This window comes from Hermetia illucens, chromosome 1 (assembly GCF_905115235.1).
Source record: "Hermetia illucens chromosome 1, iHerIll2.2.curated.20191125, whole genome shotgun sequence".
Lineage (NCBI taxonomy): Eukaryota > Metazoa > Arthropoda > Insecta > Diptera > Stratiomyidae > Hermetia > Hermetia illucens.
Genome location: NC_051849.1, coordinates 74,945,840 through 74,968,026, shown reverse-complemented (window position 1 = coordinate 74,968,026; position 22,187 = coordinate 74,945,840). Strand labels below are relative to the sequence as shown.

Genomic DNA, 22,187 nt, shown 5'->3' with positions numbered 1-22,187 from the left:
CTTCGATGTTCGGACTAATCTTAGTAACTGAATTAACGTTTGCGCGAATTACGTGACCATACCATCTAAGATGCCTCTCTCGCAATTTTTCCACGATCAATGCCATCCCATATTGATCGTGCATATCCGCATTTCGGATGTGATCATGACGTGTTAGAATATGGATCCAACGTAAAATCTCCGCCTCCATTACCGCAAGACGCCGTTCATTAAAGTTTTTTGTCGGCGAACACTCAGAAACATGGAGGGCAACAGGGCAGACCACACTGCGGGAAATTTTAGATTTGAAACGTTTGTTGATACTTCAATCACAAAGAACACCAGCTGTGGAACGCCACTTCATTCAGGTGCGTGGAAAAATTCCCGGCGCAGTTTTCCATTCGAGGAATATTTAAATCACTAAGCAGGTCATTGCCACTGACAGTGATAGTACCTGTTTCCTTAAGATGGGCCTTCAAAAATAACAATAACAAACAGGAATGGTGAGAGGGCGCTTCCTTGATGAATACCAACGGAGATACGAAGCGGTTTTGATACCCCACCCGTGGAGCAAACCAGATGAGCTCGTGTGGTGTACCATCAAACGCTTTCTCAAGATCCAGAAATGCTATATAAAGAGGGCGGTGTTTCTCTGTAAGTAGCCGCACCGAGCTTCGGGTCTCTGGCTCGTTAGTGCTGATGAGGGCAAATTGCGGTGGCTTGGATCATATTAAGTAACAGAAATCGATTAGTCGGGATGATACACCACTACGGCCTGTGTGTTTAAGGACTTAGTCACAGTTGGAAGTTTTTATGCAGCAATCGACGAATCCAATACTTCCCATGAACAGTTAGCATAGTAGATCCTAGTGGGGAAGGGCAAAGTGATAACACCATGTCTGAAAAGGCACAGAAGAAGTATATGTTAACCGTTTTGGGCAAACGAACTACCATATTTTGAGATATTCATATTGTTTCCAAATATCCGTGGTTTACCGGGAATAGAGAGAAACTAGAACCCACAATCGGCGAATTAATATTGCAGTTGGTTGAAAAACGGGGATCTAAGGGGAAGAAATAAAGTAATAAATACTAACAACATCCCCAGTTAGTAGCTAGGGAAATTTAGAGAATTCTAAGGCGAAGCATATGGTTTTGGTGAGTAATACAGTTATTCATTCGGTGATCTTCAACACTGCTTTCAATATTACATTTCTGTAAAACAAGTTCACTTCAACCTGCACATCTTACCATTAACACATTCATTTAAATCAGGAAATTCCTGAAGTCATCAATTATAGTGCTTAGATAAAGAATATCTGGTATGAATCGGCAGAGATAAAATTGTTTATCTACACATGAAATAACTTCAATGCATTTAAGTTGGATGGCTAATCAGTATCGATCGGGCATGCAACCTTACTCGTACCAAGAACAAATTCTCAAACTCTTGACTTGTGTGCTGTGAAGAATAAATATCTAAGGGGATAGCATCATTGTTTTATAGTAAATCGATCAATCTTAGGCTAAAAGAGCAATTAGCTTAATTACACCTCTGAAAATGGAATAATTTTGTATAAAAGTGCGAAGCTATTGAAAATCTATCACGCTTGAAATATCCGGAACATGTGTTAGTGTTCATATCTTATCAGTTGTAATATTTCACTTTGGTTATAGAAAAAGCGGTCATTATTCAGTGTAAGTAAATAGATGTCAATATACACGTATTTAGGAAACAATTCAGAATTTCACGCTTCCAAGAGTAACAGAAATCTACGTAAATACGTTGACTCTATATCTAATTTTTTCAACTACCCCATGGGTTCCCATGGAACTATCTTCTTATCGATTTTTTTAAACTGTGTAAATATAATATCTGTATTCTATTTAGTTTTGTGAAGTACGTACATATGTTTAAGGTAAACGCTATATAATTGCAAACAATTATTATTTAACAACGTAAGACAGGTTTCTAAGATCAATCCTGTACCCGACAAAAAACAGCATTTTGCGATAGTGTACCCTTTTACAAATTTCTATCATAAATCATGAATTAAAAATTATTCGATAGTTCTCATGGGAAAAGTCGATAAGGAACACATGTCGTAATGATTATTTTTAATCAAGCTCTCTATTAAGATATCGCATCAAGCTAATCCCAAGTTATGAAAGCAGGGAAGTCTCCTGAGGCTTATCAAATATTGGGCAGACAAATTTCGCCGCAATTCACCGATTATGGTATCTATGACTATATATATGGAGTCAAGCCCATTTCGGTTGAAAATCCGGACATCTTTATAAATAAGATTTGTATTCTTCAATATTGGACATAAAATTCAGGAGACTTTTAGTCTACGAAACTTTAACAGTTTACTTAATCTGACGGCCGTGACGTCAGTGCAGTACCTGGTCCAAATAACTCTCTCGTCTTTTAGTTTCTATTTTAAAGAGGTGGAGAGCATCGAAAGCCACGGTGTGGGACTTTAACCCAATAAAAGCACCTCCCCTCACCCGCTATGCCCCATGGAACTATCTAGAGACTGTTGTTTAGGATCTGCGGGATCCTAAGTCCCCATCCACATGATGGTGGACCGGACTAGATGAGGAGCAACTTACTCCCTCGTTTTTTAGTCCATGGATCCCTAGTATTGGAGCGTAGCACCCCAAGCATTAAGAATTGAAAAAAATCAAAAATTTTTGACTGACGGTTTCGTCCAGGGCAGAGGCAACTCATCAGACGCTGCCTCACCTCTGCCCTGGGAGCAGCGTGACCGAAAGTGCCAACAGGTGGAAAGACGCTCCCTTTTATCATCGCAAAAACACGACAAGGTTGCGAATTATATTGGACTTAACACACCAGTCGTTCTAGTCTAAGCTAGACTAAAGCTAGGTTGTTGTTTAGGATCTGCGGGATCCTAAGTCCCCATCCACATGATGGTGGACCGGACTAGATGAGGAGCAACTTACTCCCTCGTTTTTTAGTCCATGGATCCCTAGTATTGGAGCGTAGCACCCCAAGCATTAAGAATTGAAAAAAATCAAAAATTTTTGACTGAGACATTAGATGGTAGGGCGGGTTAAAGCCCTACCGGCATACTCCAACGGTGAGAATTGTTCCCTCCTTGTCGCTTTTTCGAAAGCGTTCTAACCTTTGAAGCCCCTACTGGAAATCGTCATGTCCAAAAGGATGTGAATACCTACGGTATACAGCAGGCCCGTTTAAAAACGGGGTCCAGTGATAGTGGACATCTCCTTGGCTGAAGATATCTGATGAAAGGATTGGACTCTATCACATACTGTCCCACACGAAACCGTAGAATTTCTTTCATTTTACGGCTGCTGATCAGTGCAGCCTCAGTTTTGTGTTCGCCAACTCTAATCTATACGATACCAACCAATCCTTGCCAACCTAACTGATGTCTCATATGCCCAGATAACATCCTACCATCCTACCACATGGTCAAACATCACGTTCCAGAACAGTGGGCCCAGCGCTGATCCTTAAGGCACTCAGCCGGCTATCAACTATTCAACTGGGCCTACGTCGGTGTCATAGAGGAGCTTTCTATCCACGAAATAATTCCTGACGATTAGCTGAATATACATGGGCTCATTCAGCTGGCTTAAGGATCTTATTATATGCTGCCATTGCGTTGAGTTGAAAGCAACCGTCACGTCGAGGATGATGATGTCTGAGTATTTTTTTGTACCGACCTGCCACCTTATACCATAATTGCTTCCTCTGCCAGATTGACTATTGCATTGATAGCATCCACCGTTGATCGGCTGGCGCGAAGACCGTATTTTTGTGTAGACATGGCTCCTGCTTCCCCCAAAATTTGGAACAGCCTATTGCATATAATGCGCTCCAGCGACTTTCCCGTACTGTTCAGCAAACAAATAGGACAATAAATAATATAGCTCTACAGGTGCTTTACCACTCTTTGGTAACAGCACCAGATTTCCCTTTTCCACTGAGTCGGGAAGGTGCCCTCTTCCAAACAGGTATTAAAAGTGGAAATAAACCACTCCGGTCTTGTTTTTATAGCCGCCTTCAAAGTCACGTTCAGTATTCCATCCAGCTCGGGTGCTTTTTATCTCCTACTTTTTTGCAGGCCATGGTAAGCTCATCTACTGTTATACTTAGGATATCCTTTTTGGGATCCTCTCATTCGACCGCAATAGTGCATTCGTTTTACTGTGGGAATAAATTAATCAGTATTTAATCTGCGGGGCTCTACTTCCTTTCAACTTAGCAACAACCGCTCTATAGGCACCTACCCACGGGTTGATGTCGGCCTCTTCGTAAAGTTCTTTAAAGCAATCCCGTTTACTTTCACGAATCGCCTTCCACAGCTCCCTTCGAGTAGTTTTACACCTCACCTTCCTCTGTGGAACTTCTTCTCGCTTGCAGGCATATGGCACACAGTCATCTGATTTCATCATTCCATCATGGTTTCGGTAATCTGTGAGTGTTATTTTAGCGCCTTCGCAATTTGTTCAGATTCTTCACTCACTGTACTTGTTAATGTGGAACCATCTTTAAATATCTCAGTGAACATTTCCACGTCAAACATCTTTGAACTCCACTGCTCCACTAAACCGTATAGCTTGATGATCGCTAAGCCTGTATTGTTCGGGAAGGCATGTTCCAGTTCTGATAATAAGTCGAAGGTATGCCGGACATGAGGAGCGGAGTATCACATCAGAAAGGACTGTGGAGCATACCCTGATTTCGTACTTTGCAAAGGGAAGGAGGGGGTGGACCATCGGCACATTGCAGGCAGCAGCAGATGTCCGGAATGCAGGAGACTAAGAGGTTTTGGACTCAAGGGGACGCTGGCCGATCATAATAACATAATGTGTGTGCTCTTAAGTGCGGTAGCCGGACAACTAACGTAGGGGGACGTGTTCTCCTCGAAGCATTCGCGGAGCTCGACGTGGTACTAGCGTATGGATATTCGTGAATGCCAGTTAAGCCAGTAGAGTCGCTTGGCATATCAGTGAAGACGATACTCACCACCAGGCAATCCACATGGAAATCAAGGGCGGAGCGAGCTCGAAAAAGAGTTCTTGCAGAATGCCGGGTGGTATGCTCGGCTGGACAGCGAAATCTTTTGAGGCGGACACGTTTTCCGCGGCGGTCATATCCCTGAATGGTACGGCTAGATAGAAAGCCGCCCAAGTCATCCGATCGATGAAGCATGCGATGTCACTATGCCCAGAAAGCGATTTCTCCCCAGTAGACAACGCAACTACTGTTGGAACAACAAAATCGCAAGTTTGCAAGCCACATGTTTCCGGGCAAAGAAGCTTTTCCTGAGACTCAGGGAAAAGCCTGGTTGGCGACAGTCAAGAGGAGGCGCAGAGGACACTGCATGGCCGCCTAAAAGAAACCATTCGGAGGAGCAAAAAGAACTGCTCCAAACAGCTGTGTGACCATATCGACATAAACCCTTGGGACAAGGTAATGAAAAGGATGCGGACATCACCCCGGGGACCTTGTCCGCGCCTCCTGAAACAGATTGTTTTCACTCTATTCCCTCGCTACGAAAATAGGGGAAGGCAAATAGTTCTCCAGCTAAATGAAGGCATAATACATCCAGTAACTATAGAGAAGCTGTGGGAAATATGTGGTAGGATCGGTGACAACAAGGCTCCAGATGTAGATGACATCCCCAACCGAACTTTAAAACTTGCAGTGAAGACTAGGCCGGACCTTTTCGCCAGCACTTTCGAGGCGCGCCTAAAAGAGGAAGTATTCCCTGTCCAGTAGAAAAAGCAAAAGTTGGTGTTGCTTCCGAAACCTGGCAAGTCGCTTGGCAGCCCAGCATCGTATCGTCCTATCTGCCTGCTGGATACAAGGGGGAAAATGATGAAGTGAGTCATGTACAACAGATTCCTATCAATCGTGGAAGCCAACAATGGTTTGTCGGAACGCCAGTTTGATTTCCAACGTACCCACTCTACGGTAGACACAATTAGCGTGGCAGTAAACCTAAAAAAAAAACACTGATTTCTGGTGGCTGCAGTGCCGTGTTCGCACTGGATGTTAAAAACGCTATCAACTCGGCCAATTGGGACAGGATTAAAGGGGCGTTGACTGACATAGGTGTCGCCGGATATTTAGCGAATTTAGTGGAAAACTACCTCCCGAAGAGGACTCTCTGGTACGGGACATTGTCACAGCCGGGGTACTACATGGACCGGTACTTGGTCCCCTGTTGTCGAATATATATAATGGGCTGCTTGCTCTTCTTCTTCGGACTGTGGCCCATACACGTCGAAATGCCACGCGTTCTCTATTATAGGAGCCTGCCAGTCGATTGTCAGCTTTGCTGATGACCTAGCTCTGGTTATTACAGCAAATCAAGCAGGGAATGTGGAGGCATACGCGACGCAAACAGCAAGAGCGATAAAGTCCTGGCTACGCGAAAACGGAAACAGTCTTAATAACCAACCGCAGGAAAAATAACACTGCGAAAGTGGAAGTCGGTGGATATACGGTCGTATCAAAGCCGGCTATCAAATAGCTGGGGGTGATAATTGACACCAAATTGAGTTTTAGGAAACATCTAACATACCAAAAGGCAGCCAGTGCCAGTGTAAAAATATTGGTGGGTCGAAACATTGTTGCAGGTTGTTTTTAGCTGGAGTGGTGCGTTCCTTCTTTACTCGTCACCTGTGTAGGCAGAGGCGCCTGAAAGCTCTCAGAGACGGAAGCCGGTGAATTCAGTTTACCGGCTGACGGCTTTGAGGGTTTGCAGTGCCTTTAGAACCACATCAGATGAGGCAGAATTGGTGGTAGCAGGCATGATCCCTGTCGACATTCTAGCTAAAGAAATAAGTATACTGCACCATGCAAAACGTACGGAGGGTCACACAGAGCGTAGAAATGCGGCAAGGGCAGAGTCGCATGACCTAGGTCAACGCTGAAACGATGGAACGAGTCTACGGAGGGTCGGTGGACACAAGGCTCATTTGCAACATTAAGCATCTCTTCAGAGAAGTTTACTCTCTCAGACGGCAACCCCTTCCGATTCCAACTTTCCTTGGTAATACTAGCTTCCACGCTGCCTCCACTGGTAGTTGCATTGTAGCCGTTTGAGTACTACCATAGGCTTTCCTCATAATCACAATGGATTTTTTACCCATTTCCCCCAGCTCAAATTGTACTTTCAACACAGTGCAGATTAGTCCGAGACCCTTGCATCATATATGGATCTCATGTTTTTGGGCCCGTGCCGAGACATTTTCCCTAACGGAGTAATTAACTTAAGTACGAAAGGCGTCAGTTTCACCCAAGCTGAATTCTTTCAGCTCAAACGTGAGATACCATTTCTAGGTCCTTCGAATTTTGCTGAAATTGCCTATATCTTTTAGGTCAAAGTCAGCTTTAAAATTCTTTGGTCCATCCACCATTTTCGGTTTCCTTCGGTTTCGCTTCGGTTACCGACAATCCTAATACGGGTTCATACTTCATCCTTTCCATACTTTTAGCTCAGTTCTTCGGAACTACCACGGTCAAAATAGTTAATATATTATTACTATATATTACTATTTTTTGGGGAAATTGATTAGAAACCTCTCCTATGTTTTTCCTAGGGCCATAAATTTAGTAACATAGACTATATTAGGAAGCATGATATCGCCAAGTTTGATCAAAATTGTACTATTACCGATAAAATTATAGTAGCTTACAGTAATCCTTTCTGTGTAAATTTACTGCAACCCAAAATACTAAATATCGATGTCACACTAAAGCGAATAGTCTGACATGCTAAATGTACATATACGTTATGTATGTTTATTACAGTAATGGTATTTAAAAGAAAAATAAACACAATTCCTTTTTTGTTTAAAAAGCGCAAAAAACGGGGGCTGAAGAAAAATGGGAGTCGACATTTTTTTTTTACAAAAAAAACTTAAACATTAATACATTTAAGTAAAAAAACATAAATTATGCTTAATACTTAGTTGCATGATTTTCATTTTTAATGACGGCCTTACATTGATTGATCATGGAGTCAACAAGCTGACAAAGGTCCACGGGGATGACACACCACGATTCTTGTACAGCGCGCCGAAGCCCATTGTTGTAGGGTTTTGCAATACTAATGGCATTCTTGACTTCAGCACATAAATTCCCAATGGCGATTGCGCTGGCCACTTCAACACCTTCACCCCATTGTCCTGGGACCATTTCTTTGCTTTTCTGCTCGTGTTTTTTGTCGTTGTCTTCCTCAAAGACCCATTTTATCAGCATTTCGTCAGTAGTGTAAGAAAGCATGATGTTTTCCAGTATATAGACATACACATTTTGGTCCATTATTAATCATTATAGGGTCAAAGCTCTTACTGTACAAGACAATGATCTTGCCAGTCCTCATGTATTCCTCGGACACTTGGGTTCTTAGCAAGAAGAATTGCGAACTCTTGGCCGCGTTTGAGAGAAGAATTTTTGGCCCCCTACATGAGGATGGACGATTCCATAGCTTACATAACGACGAAATCTATGAACGATGCCATGACCACCAGATTGTGGATAAAATCCGGCTCAATAGGTTGCGGTGAACGGGTCACTTAATTCATATGGATGAGGGTGATCCAGCCCGAAAAGTCGATAATGGCAATATCTATGGTAGAAAAAGAAGATGAGGCAGGTCTTCCCTGAGATGAAACGATAGCGTAGGCCAAGACGCCAGAGAGCTTTTAGGGATATTGAATTGGTGGACCTCGGCGCAAAACCAGAATGTCTGGAGTTCCTTATTAAGGCCGGGAAATCAAACGTAACGATTTGAAGTGCTATTTCCTAGAAACCGTTTGATTGACTGCTTACACTTTTCAGCTGCATACAAAGTAGACACTCAATATATATAGAGTCGAATAAGTTCTGTCAGTCAAACAAATCTTTATTTCTCACGAAGTAATGAACCAAATCAATCGAACCGTACACGATTAGAAAAGGGAAACATAGGACTTTCAAATGAAAAAAAAAATATTTAAAATGGCCGCGGCTAGCAGCTATACAGGCCCGAAGTCTGTGAGGCCATGCATCGATTGCTTCACGTAAGTACGGTATGAAGAAGCATTTCTCAAGTTGCGGTGTAAATTCGATCGCAGGCAGTCTCCTTTAATTTAGCCCAAGTGCTGTAGTCCAGAGCATTCAAATCTGGGCTTCCTGAGGCCCATTCATCCGCGGTTATGAACTCTGGAACATGCGCCGCTAACCACTGCTGGATTATCTTGGCTTTGTGAGCGGGGGCCAAATCCTGCTGGAAACACCACGGCTTTCCAGCGAATAGAGATTCACTTAATGGCTCGACTACATCCTCTAACATCTTTTCCTAAACGCTCACATTGCTTTTGACGCCGGCCCCGCAAAATGAATGAACCAGTTACTCAGTGATATGGGGCGCCCCACCATACCATGAGTGAAGTGGGATGGTGACGACGTTGGACTCGCGAAGCATTTTCTTTGGCTTCATAACAATTGTGAGCATATATTCGATCATTTTGTCGGTTGAATTTTTTTCGATGGTGAACATTTTTTCATCAGAAAATAGAAGTTTGCGATATTTTTTAATGGGAAATCGTTACCGAAGAGCGGCACACCGAGTGCGCCATATTTCCTTCAATTTTGGCGTTAACATGTGGCTAACGCGCCGCCAATACGCACCGAGATCTTCTCGTAAAATACAAATCATACTTTGCGCCGACATTCGTTTCTGCTTGCGGAGAGGATTGGGACGAACACGCTCACCCACAGCATACTCGATATTCAGGCGTCGTACAGAGCCCCCCGCTTCTTCCGCGGCCTGTCAACCACATCAGCTGTTTGTGTATCGAGCTAATGCCCCCGTTCGTTTACTGTTAGCTTTTTTAACAAACTATGGATCTTTTTCGGTTATTCCCACATTTGTGCAACGCAATAATGGCAATTCTTTTTTCGTAGTTATCGAATTTCATCGTGTTGTTCACGCGCTACTAACCTTCCGAACCTGAAAGTTTGACGGAAGTGGGGTATGGATGGTTAGGTACTCTCTATGCGTACTGTTACCAGTTTCGAAGGCCTAACATTTCTCGCTATAGGAATCGACTGACAGAACTTATGGCTACACTATGTACAGTAGTAGTAAAAATACAAAAATTTAAATTAACTTCAAGCCTACACTGCTATTCTTTGGCAACCAGACTTATGGGATAGTTCCGCACTCAAATATATATGTATTTACACAAGAAATAATAAATAAATCGCAAAATTTTTATTCCAGATGAGAGAATCATACAACCTTCAAAGCGAAGAGCCCGGCGAAAGAAACTCCGACAAAGGCGAAAAGGTCGACTGGTGGTGGGGAATCCTCCTTGTGTTAATCATTGCCGTTCTAATAGCTCTAGTCATCGTTGGTTTCTTCGATTTGACCGGGACATCAAATTTCGATTCAGACACCGAATATTTCAGAAGATTACGAGGAGGAAGCCCCAAATTGCCTAATCCCATTCCTCCTTTCAAAGTGGAAAGCGTACGGGAAGTTATTGAAACCATTTCCAAAGGAAATGGACTATACAACATTGAATACGATATTCAAAATCGATCGGTTCTGCTCTGGGATTCGAACTTATCTGATAATTGTAATGGCATTCAACATATGGCTATAAGGGTAAGCGCGAAGAATGTAACGAGCAATCGTACTATCCTTGTAAGTGGCTCTTTCGATGAAAGTGAAGATGGGGCAAAAGAAAACGGTGTCGCCCATGCTATAATACAGTCTCTGATTGCCATAACCAGAGAATCAATAGCATTACGCCATCCTGTGGTGCTTTTATTAAATAGAAACTTAGCCAACTACACTCAGAGCGTAGAAGGATTCATGGGTCAAAAACACTGGGCCAGGAATATATCGTAAGAGTTTAAAAGTACTTTAAGAAAGATAATTATAACATACGATGCTTGCAGAGTATTTATTAATATCAATTCTATCCCAGGCGGGAGGGGGAATGTTATCCACACTAGAGCAGATGCTACGTGGCTGTTAAAAGTGAGCAACCGAATAAGAACATACATACGTGCTTGTTTCCAAATATTTACATCAAGAATTTTTTTACGTCACCATAGGTATATTATGGATCATTCCGCCACTCGCATTTATGCTTGATTTGCGATGAAATCTCAAAGTCAAATTTCATGCAAATCGAGTCGAATTCTAGACATTATAGTATACCTAGAAACCTTAAAGGTACATCTTTGGTTAACATATGTGCATAATCGTATATATTAAGCTAAAACGTGCCCCAAGGTTTCCAAACCTTAATCTAGTTTGGTATTTTGTAGGTTTGGACCTAACGTACGCTTACGGTGACAATTCAATAGCTCTATCAAGAGAAAGTGAAGTACAAAACTATATGGATGATAATATTTTATCACTCATTCGGAATGTTGATAGTGCGACCGAAATGGACGAAAACTATGTAAGTATTTGTATACACTTCGTTTTACTTCTCTATGATTTAAATTATGCTGACTCCAAAGTCAGACAGGATCCCATGAGAATGCGATCCAAACCGAGAGGATAAAGAAATCGGGAAACCGAAAGCTCAACCCTTCAGGTATGAAAGGATTTGTGTATTTTTTATATAACAATATTTGTGTAGGCATTTGTCCCTTTTATACCGAGCTGGTAATGATTATTCGTTAGTTTGTCAGACTATCCACTTTAATGTGATACTGATATTCAAAGTCTTAGAATGCAAAAAATTTTTACAAAAGAGGCAACTTTAACTATTAAAACTTATAAACTATATAACGACCAATCTGTTGGCCCCCTAGATGAGAATGGACGATTCCGTAGTCTACACAAGGACAAAATCTATGAGTAATACCCACCACCGTCTGGTCGTGGATAAAATTCGGTTTATTAGGTTGGCGGTGGGCAGCTCACTTAATACGTATGGATGAGGATGATCCAGCCCGGAAAGTCTATAAGGGCAATCAATATCTATGGTAGAAAAAGAAGACGAGGCAGACCCCTCCTGAAAAGGAGCAATGGCGAAGGTTAGGACGCCAGACAGCTTTTAGAGATATCGAATTGGTGGACTTGGACGCAAAACCGGGATGTCTGGTGTTCTTTATTAAGGCAGGCCTAGACTGCAGTGATTGTGCGATTTAGACCAAACTTGATAGTACCATGCTCCATATTATAACATATATTACTGCAAGTTGATGATTCTAGGATAAACTTAACGAGGATTGACCCCATATAGTGTCAGCTTCATGATTTTCTTTTTCAATTTTTTACTCAAATAATTTCTAAGAAGAGGTCCCCGGAAGAAATTATCACTTTTTAGTTTGCACCTCCCCCTCCTGAAACAAATGTCAAAACGGAAGCTTTCTTCAGGAAGTATTATAATTATGGAGAAGTTTCATTTGGTACACCACATGGTTACAATCGGTGAAAAATATGCACACCTCTTTTCTGCATGTTTAGAGACCGCCTCCCCCCTTTAAATTCAACGTAGAATTATGTTACTCACTGCATGCAAGTGGATTCACAGTTGCTATGTTTTCACCAAATTTTGCATCAATTGGAGAGAGACAATGGATGCCCCAAGCAGACAGACAGACGGAGGGAAAGACAGACAGATAAATTGGCGGTAGACCGATTTTAATAAAGTTCCACACAAAACCTTAAAAAAAAGAAATAATAATATTACAGATGACTGTTAATGACTGTCAATTTAAGCCACCAGCAACATAGCTTCTATTAAATGGATCGCATCAGCTGTATGAAAAGTACTTGCGGATATACATAAGCTAACAGACTTTATTTGATTCTAACAGGTAATAAAATTTTGCCGCAAGCATAAGCATAAAGTAAAGTCTAAAGTAACCCAATGCCATCGTTATTCGCTGGCTCTTTTTGAATGCAGTTAATGGTATCACTTACTGTATTCTGCATACATATATTTCGCAGAATTCAAGTATTTGTGGAATAACCCTTTCTCCTCCTAAGGGGCGCCTCAGGAAAAATTAAAATTGTTCTTTCTAATCAAATCAAATCTCGGACATACGAAGAGTGTATACGTGCTTCAAGTATTTGTATTCTGTTGACCATTTAGACGACACAAATACCCGCAGTATTCACCGGACCCAGTTAGTGTTGTGATGCGTCTGGAAATTATCCAAAGCTGGGTATTTGAACCCTACCTACGAGTAGACTCCCTTTATGAACATTATCCTAGAATCGGTACCCTGATTGCGATCTGTACGCTGAGGCTTTGCAGCTCCGTGGATTATGGTGAGACTATTCAGTGGACATCATCCCCGTACCCGTGAACGCTGCTTGATCTCACGCTGTTCTAAATTTGCTGACAACTCTCTCTTAACATACTCAGATCTTATAATGCCAACAGTTTCATCTTGCAGCTCTTAGGATTAAATAGCCTCGCCGAAACTGATGTTGCGTATAGCAGGATAGAGGTACAAAGTCATGCTCCGCTGCTTGAACCGACCAAGATTGGACCTCATATTACTTCCCTGTGGGCGACAAAAGCTATACCGCATTTTCATTCCAGATTTTTTTCTCTTTTGAAAATTATGTTCATTCGCGAGTTGCTGACTAATAATTTGTTTTCTTGAATCGCCAAGAAATTTATGAAGCACTTTTCGACCTGTTAAATGAATACCCCAAGAGTGCCGGTTTGAAGCGGGAGTGCATGAATTTTCCAAATTGACTGAGAACCCCCTTTTTTTTGGGGGGATAAGAGAATGGGTTTAGGCAGAAAGTATTGGTCTCACGGTATGTCTTCGGATTGTCAACCAAATACCACCCCGTCATGAGAGAACTAGTGTAAAATCATTTGAACCGCCCTCCCGGCTTAGGAAGACGTCAAGTTAGGGAATTCTTTTCGCAACCAGGATGGGAGCGGAAGCAGGTAATTGGTAGTTCATGGTACCCCTGCCATCCGGTTTCTCCGCTGGAGGTACTCAATCTTCTTTGCAGCAATAAGAACCCGAATGAACACCACCTTGCCCGGGTGAGGGACCCTCTACTAGTTTACAATTACAGTAAACGGGTATGCAGAACACATAGAGACTGAATTGTAACTCTCAAAGTAGTAATTAGTCACAGATTTCGATTCCATCCGCGACTTTGAGAAATCAAATCGTGGCCGAGGCGCAGATATTGCGGGCCACACCAGATTCATGTTCCCCCATGGAGAAATCTCTGAAAGACATATTCTCCACTTCCGTGGAAAGTCTGCCTCAATGTCTACGACGCGGCCACCCTGAAAGGATAGTACTGCAACTCCCTTAATGCGAGGAGATGAATCAAACAAACATAAAGCTTAGTCAAATTTATCTGCAGCTTGCCAAACCCTCTACCTATCTACTGACGGAAAGGCTGCAAAGCTGCAGGTCTATCCTTATATAATATATTTCTGGTATAAGAGCCATGGCTTCGTTCTAACAAAATCCGTAGTATCGGATCAGTAAAGGAAACTAGGATCTTTTCGGTGAGAGATCTTCGAAGCCGAGAGCCTGCGTCCTAATGTCGATTTTGATGCAGACAACGATGTTGAGACAACCCTCTCTACACAAAAAGGTGTTAGAGTTGGCACCGTGGCAGGTGCTAGAAGAAGTCCCTCTGTCAGATCACCGATACCTAGAATTCAATCTGACTATTGCAGGCTATCAGTTGATAATACAAAATTGGAATCCTTGGAAAATGGATTGGACAGATTTCAATCAACTTCAACAAATTGCAGCTCCCTAAACGACTAAGAATTCATTTCGAGACAGAAAATCAATTGGAAACTCTGAATCGAACACTTTTAGACTGCTTTGAAGAGGTTTGCCCTATCTCCTGAGATAAAATCCGTACAATGGTTCCTTGGTGGAACCGACAACTGCAAAGAAATCTACCAGACGACTTCTGAATTGTGCTGTTACCAATGAAGAAGCAAGAGCTGCTATAATATCCTTTTAACACTACAAAACCCCAAGTGGCATCTGTCAAAAGTAAGTATAGAACACATAGAGCAACGTTCAAGAAATATGATTCGAGGATGTCTTGCTGGGCTAGACTACATGTCTACCTCTTGGCGGTCTTCAAACCGAAGAAAGACGAATCAATTCCAAAGAGCTTCAGACAAATCAGTTATACATCGTTTTTGCTGAAATGTCTGGAATATTCCTGAGAAGGCGCTTAGGTCGCACCCAATAAAATAAAAGCCACCACGCTTACAAACGTGAAAAGTTCTGGGAGTCTACTCTTCACTCTTTGGTTTCAAAGATGGGGGATGCAGCTCTGAAAGTTGAATTCACAATGAGGGTGCTCGTAAATACTGAAGGGCCTCTTGCAAAATCTGCTAATATACAGTCAAGCTTATGCGGTTGGCGTGACTATGCTAGTTGTTGGTCGAGATCTCGAAACAGTGTGTAGACACACACATAAAAACGAGGGAAATTCAATATCGGATGCTTTACCAAAAGAAGGTTCAATTTCTGCCAATGCCCGGACCAAAACCAGCAGTTGAGGTGTCAGCAGCATTAGCTAATGCTGCTATCAAATACCTTGATGCTGCTAAACAAGCTAAGCATTTCTTGTCAGAACCAAACACACATACTGCCAAGTTTATCCTGATGAAAAGCAGGAAGATTTGCATGAGTATTGTGGGCATTCATAATTCACAAGCTGAGCAAATGTTCAAAATAGGGATTTTTCGAGATGATACGTGTCCATCCTGTAGTGTGGGGAAGTAGGATCTACGGAACGGTTTCTATGTGAGTGCCCCGCCCATGGGCGCATCAGACATCCGATTTTAGGTGCTTATTTACTCTAACTGCAGCGGGTTGCTCTAATGCACTAACACTAACACTAGGTAATCCGTTAAGCGCGGAATCGAATACCACCACTAGGGTCCGAGTGTTCAGAGGCTTTGTCTCTCCCCCATCTCATACACATACTGACATACACATGTGCGACACGGCTCCAACTTTCTCCTTGACAACGATGTCTGCATAAAGTTGCTGAAACCTATCCCACCTTTCGCAAGGGAAAAAGTGTGATTGGCGTCGATACAGCCTCAAAACTTAATTGCTGATGAGCAGTCCATCTACCCTTTGACTCATTTTGTCAAATGAGTTGCCGTTCTTCACGGGCAACATCCTCCCTTAAGTCTTCGCTCTTGCGTCTGGCTTTACGTTCCTTATCAGACGCCATTCGCAAAACTCCCCCGATGACGCACTTGCCAACTATCCTAGAGAGCTGTAGAGAAGAACAGGCAGCGTTGTCTCCATAAGAAGACGCCTCGTGGTCGATATAGGGCCCCCAACATTCTTCAATGACCGACTTAAGGCCGAGACTCCAGGCGCAGCCTTGTCCGATAGTGCTTTGATTAACTCATCTTCGAGATGAGCGTTATACCAGAGTAGGTGGCAGTGGGATTTGTACCGTGACTTGACGTCGGATACCAGTCGACTTAGCTGTGTGAGTACCTGAGTCAAATCAGGGTAATAATTTCGGCCGAGGGCAATGTTGCCGACATTGCCTCCTATAGGGTACTGTAATCCAGTAGTGTACCGTTACGGTCTTGAATGAAGTGCTCTAGCACACTTCAAGGCCTTGATCCAAATGGGTTGTGGCGCCAACGATTATTACTATTTATTTAACCGCTAATTTTGACTCCACTCGCCGATTGATGTGGAATTCACGGACAGGATTCACGTTTTAATCAGTATGATTACTTCAGTTCTTTCGAACGTTAGGTTGATACTATGGGCAGTTGTACATCCGCTTATCCATGCTATCAATGCTTCACTTTGCGCCTGAACCCCAGAACAAAGATAGCTAGCCTATTCCTGATGAACTTTTCGAGCACTTTCCCGGCTGTGTCAAGAATACACCTCAGTCGGTCTGCAGACGGCATCTCAGTGTCTCATCTCCATTAGGTGCAGTAAGCACCTCACCTTCCAGCGACAAGGAAAAATGTCCTCCTTCACCCAAGCGTTACAAGCAGCAAGTCTGTCCGTTGGTACAACACCAGCTCAGATACTTCCGTCGGAATACCACCAATATCTGGTGCCTTCTTGTTTGTCGTAGTGAGAACAGTCTCTTCCAACTCTTTCATGGTGAAACGGGCTTTCCTACTACTTTTTCCGTAGGTTGGTAATTTTCGCGACCACCGGCACATAGCGGGCTTGTCACGCCTATTGTCACGGGGCATGGAAGCTCCATTGGCCGCGTTATCAAGCTAATCACTGAATTTCTGCCACGTTCTACTAATATAGATTCCATGCACACTACTATACATGACCAGAATCCCAAAGGATTTGGATCCTGATAGACATCACCCCATTGACATCTACAGAGAACTGTGGACGCCCGAGGACTCCCAGTATGTCCCAACGTGTACCGGTCATTTGCTGTTCGGTTTTCACCAAAAGGCTCTCTCAAGGCTACCACCTACACAAAACGCTAAAATACTGCCAGCAAAAAGGTCAGAACTACTTACTCAGAAAGATCACTCCGCGTTTCGTGAGCGGGTTCAAGAGTGTATAATTTTGTGGCATTTAAACTACAAACCACGGGTGACGGTAATGGAAAATTAGTGAAGAGTTTATCAGTATCGTTTTCGAGGTTAATATATGAATTATCCTTGAATCCTTATATAAAAAATCGCAAAATCTTTCATACTTTCCCAATTTTTTTATGGGCCTACTTTCCCAATTTTTTTATTTATAAGTAGAAGTGATAAATATTTCAAAATGCTTAGCCTAAAAAGTTTTAACTGGCCCTGAAGGGGGTCATCCCGTGTGAAGGCCGTTTTTATCGCTTTCTTTAGAACTTTTTTGTGAATAACTGGTTAAAGTTACAAATAACAATTTTTCACCATATATTTATTAATATCTTGAGCATGCGTAGCATAGTTCATTATCGAAATACAGAACAACTTATACGCCCATCTCCAAAAAAGATGTCTTGGTGTCAATTCTTATGATTTTAGCGAAGTCATTCGAACGTCATTCGGAGCGATAAATACACGCTTTATTACGGCGACCGGCATAAACCTGGCATGTGATATTTTACCTGTTTAACACTGTAATTTCCAAACAACTCCGAATATCAAAAAATCACTCTGCCCATATATTCTACACCATATCTAGATACAGTTGATGCCAGCAAAAAAAAATCGATTTCTCTGGTCCGACACACGGGATGACCCCCTTAACTTTGCAAAGAATATCATTGGACATCCATATATATTTATACAGCCTGTAAAGCGTCGCCGATAGTTTCAAATAGTCTCCACTTCTGTGTCTTTTATGGAATAAGCAGGCAATAAATTTCACTTTAAGGATGTGGAAACCTCCATCCTAAATACTCAATACTTTCATTATGTTTCAGGATTCACGAAATGTTGTGGAGTCAATATTTTTCGATTTCTTTGGTGTTTTCATGGTAATATACAGCGAAACGGATGGAATTATAATAAACGTGGTCGTCAGCTTTGCTGCCCTCGCCACAATGGTCACCTCCATGTGGTTAATGCAACAATGGGCCGTTGTTGCTGCTTCTGTAATTTGGTTTCAGCTTGTAAAGTCATTCGCCATTCAACTTACATCACTCATAGTCGGGGGTGGATTTGCGATTTTCATGGCTTATCTGTATGACTCCTACAAAACCTTATTGACTTGGGCACCGAAGCATTGGATGGTGTTTGCGATCTACTTTTGCCCTTTCCTCTTCATAATGTGTATTTTCCCTTCGTTGTACTTGAACTGGAAGAAATACGTATGGTAACCAATTTATAATGCTAAACAATTAATAAAAAGGTCTACGTTCCGTAGAGAGCCATACCACTTCGATTTGGGGTAATGCTCTTCCTTCACGTCAATTGCATCCTGTTCATCATAGCCATTTTGACCCTAACAGGATTATCAGTGAAGACAGCATTTGTGATTGTTTCGGGCATTGCATTTTACACAGTTTCATTAATGGTTGTTCTGGCATTTAAACTTTATAAAAAAGGTACGAAATTACTTAACTAAAATTAGAGGGGAAGACAATCCTCTCATATGTAAGTACAAGATAACCATTTCAAACATATCCTTCAAACAAGCGCGTAGAACATTCTGAAGTATCATTACAGTATATTTATGGATATTCCCCATTTTCGTTGGGCAAATTCTCCCGATCGCTTTTGTTACGTACCTGATGCTAATATTTTACTCGGTTTACATCCCTGTTTCAAGCATTCCAGGGGCAGCAAGAAGGGTTCAATTTCTTCTTGCGCTCTCAGCTATAGGATTTTCAATGCTAATGTTCGGATTCTTGGTAAGAATATACTTCGTTACATTCTGGACCAATTTTATTGTGTGATGCTCAATGACTTCTTTTTGTTACAGATACCAATACTGGCAATTTTCCGCAAATCGAAAACAATGCTGACAGGTTTTGTAATCATTACGCTTATATTCTTGATCCTGATATTTACCAATGTGTTTGCGGCATAATAATCCGAATCTCTTATAAGCAGGGAGAATTTTCAGGTAAAATTTTATAATAAAATGCATCCAAGCAAGCTTATAAACTCTGGGTACATTTGCAGGAATCTCACAAGGTGTAATCTAGTAAACATGGTTCGGGCTCAATGAAGTCTTCACAGGAAGTCACAGGAGTGGTTACAAACCCAAATCTGACTATGCCGCAGCTGTAAAAGGAATGCACCTTTTGAAGTAATATAATGGGTATTCTTTAGAAAGTGACTATAAACTCATGGCGAAAATAACGAAAATGCATTCTCTTTTTGAAGAAATATTACAAGTGTTTCCTTTGGAGAAGAAAACTGCGAATTCGTCTAAGAGCAAAGGATAAAAGCTGCCGTTTGAATAAGTTAAAAACACCTTCCGGATCAGATCCCTGTTTCCTTAGTTATTACACAATAGGACTTTTCCTAGTTCAACAAAACACACCAGAAAACTCGTTTAGGTTACGAATGATCTTTGTGCAGTCTTGTTCCATTAGAAACTTCCAAAACTGTTGTTCCATTAGAAACTGCTACATCTAGTTGAGTTAATATCTGCCTTCGGGAATAGGGTAGGCTATAGTTTTTCACTTTTTTGTGTTAGCACAGAAAGCTATCCCGGATTTATTACCCCGCAGACCAAGAAGACTCCTGTATACAGAAGATTCAACTTCCAGCGCATTGTTCGAAATTTTAATGTGAAGAAAAATCCTTGCGCATGTTCGACCGTCGACGGAAATTGCGAGAGGAAAATTCTACGCATAAGGTCTGGTGTTAGTGCTGCATATGTGCCGCAGTGCACTGGTGCGCCCAACGTGGTTGCGAGCACACGGCACGAGGCGTGCACAGCTATTTATGGCTTGTCACAAGAAACCATCGACATACCTGCGCAGTCTCCAATTTCCTATCTCACTTTTTTGGGCACACATTATAAGCCCTAACTCCCACCTGCGTTTTACTTATTACACACATTTGATACCCAACATGATTATATTCCGATAAAAAAAATTGCTACTGTTTTCGCTGATATGGTAAGCCTCCACAACCCAACACAAAAACCCAGACCACGTATTCTCACCAAATTTTATAACAATAGCTTAAGCCGGTTCGGAGTAAATCTAGTGTGACAGACGAACGACATGTAGATATTGAATCAATTTTAACAAGGTTTTGTTTCGACAAAATCCCAAAAACCGGCAGTTAGAGCAAAGACAAGGAAGAACCATGAAGGAACTCAAGAAAAAGCCGATGTTGTCTTTAAAAGCGTTCAAAAGGAATGCCGTAGTGGAGAAAACGGACTACGACGTGGAAACTACCCACGGGATGAACGGACGAACGGGAGAATATTTTGAATTAAGGAAAGATCCCTTCCCTGGATTTAATCAAACGGGTGGATAAAGCATTGAAGAAAGGCCGCTACATCATCGACAATCCAGCCGAACTAGGAAAGCCCAACTCTGTATTAGGCAGAATGAAAAGTCAACCAAAGATCCATAAACATGACAAAAAATTTCGGTAAATTATAACGGCTACACTAACTCATCCACACAGAATATCGCCAAATGGCTGCTGGGTAGGTTTAAGCAACTAGAAGAACTACACCCGCTGTAAAAACCATTATGAATAGATTGGACCTCAGGAGAAAGCTAAATGATGTGGAGTTTATAGCTCTGGATGAACGGCTAACGTCATTCGACGTAGAGGTTCTTCATCTGGAGAGGCTGCTACTTAGAATGCGGGATATGTATGACAAAGAGCTATCTGAATTTTAGAGGAAAGTTCTACAAAGGAACTAGAGGAATAACCTGTTCATTAATAGGATTGAAATGAACTACAACCCAAATCCCTGTGTTGTGTGTGTGCGTGTGTGTGTTTGTGGTGGGGAGAAGCATAGCCTCTGAGCGTTCAGACCGTGGTCCCCGTCTAATGGAGTACCCCGAATGCGTGTATGTATCGCAGGATTTCCGATAGTGATGCGATGCTACCCGTTGTAACTGAAGCACATCAGCACTAAAGATCTGATGTCTGATGCAACGATAGACACGATAGGGCACTCACATAGTATGTGCTCCGCGGATTATCCTTCCTCAGAAGGCACACTTTTCACCTTGTAAAATTTTCATTCTAAAATATGTCCGGCTAGTGAATTATGACCAGACAGAATGCCCATGATACCGCTGCAAGTCTTCCTGCCTTTCGACAGGATAAACTTTACAGTATGCCCGTTAAATCCTGACACGGAAAGTTTGGTATGTCGAGTTGCATTAAGGCTATACCACCTATGATCATGGGAAGCTTTTTTCCAGTTTATGAAGGCAACCTTAGCCAATACAAATTATACTCTAATTGCTGTAGAGATTGAACCCTCTTTTGCTAAGGCATTCGAGATTTCTTTTCCCTCCTCACAACCGTGACCAACTATCCAGAATAGTTCCTCGGTATTGCATCTGGAAACAGAGAGAGTTTCATCGGTGTCTACCTTCCTGAACGATTTTCGAGGTTATCGAAGGGCTACACAAAGCCCGCAATGCAAAATGCGATGCGCCTGCCATTGAACCACTCCTCAGTTACCCAGGTTACCGCCATTAGGATCGCATATACTTTTGCTTGAAAAACCATTACAAAATGTCCGAAAGGAAAAGCCTATTTCTCATTTTTGTTCGAGAAGTAGACTCCGGCTC

The 22,187-nt window shown here is 42.1% G+C and overlaps 1 protein-coding gene across 3 annotated transcripts; it reads left to right on the top strand.

The window, feature by feature from the left end:
• Positions 1-1,394: 1,394 nt before the first annotated feature.
• On the top strand, positions 1,395-19,781 carry LOC119646969 (endoplasmic reticulum metallopeptidase 1-like). Of its 3 annotated transcripts, none has more exons than XM_038047671.1 (10): positions 1,395-1,677; positions 10,254-10,882; positions 10,937-11,018; positions 11,096-11,216; positions 11,312-11,448; positions 18,387-18,773; positions 18,830-19,010; positions 19,132-19,316; positions 19,388-19,531; positions 19,591-19,781. In XM_038047671.1, the coding sequence occupies exons 2-9, from the start codon at positions 10,254-10,256 to the stop codon at positions 19,493-19,495; spliced, it is 1,830 nt and encodes a 609-aa protein (XP_037903599.1). In that variant the 5' UTR covers positions 1,395-1,677; the 3' UTR covers positions 19,496-19,531; positions 19,591-19,781. The 3 variants fall into 3 exon arrangements, 2 of the variants coding, with proteins under 2 accessions (XP_037903599.1, XP_037903598.1); XM_038047670.1 differs by having other exon boundaries at positions 11,297-11,448; XR_005248790.1 differs by lacking the exon at positions 19,591-19,781 and having other exon boundaries at positions 11,297-11,448; positions 19,121-19,316; positions 19,388-19,529.
• Positions 19,782-22,187: the final 2,406 nt, after the last annotated feature.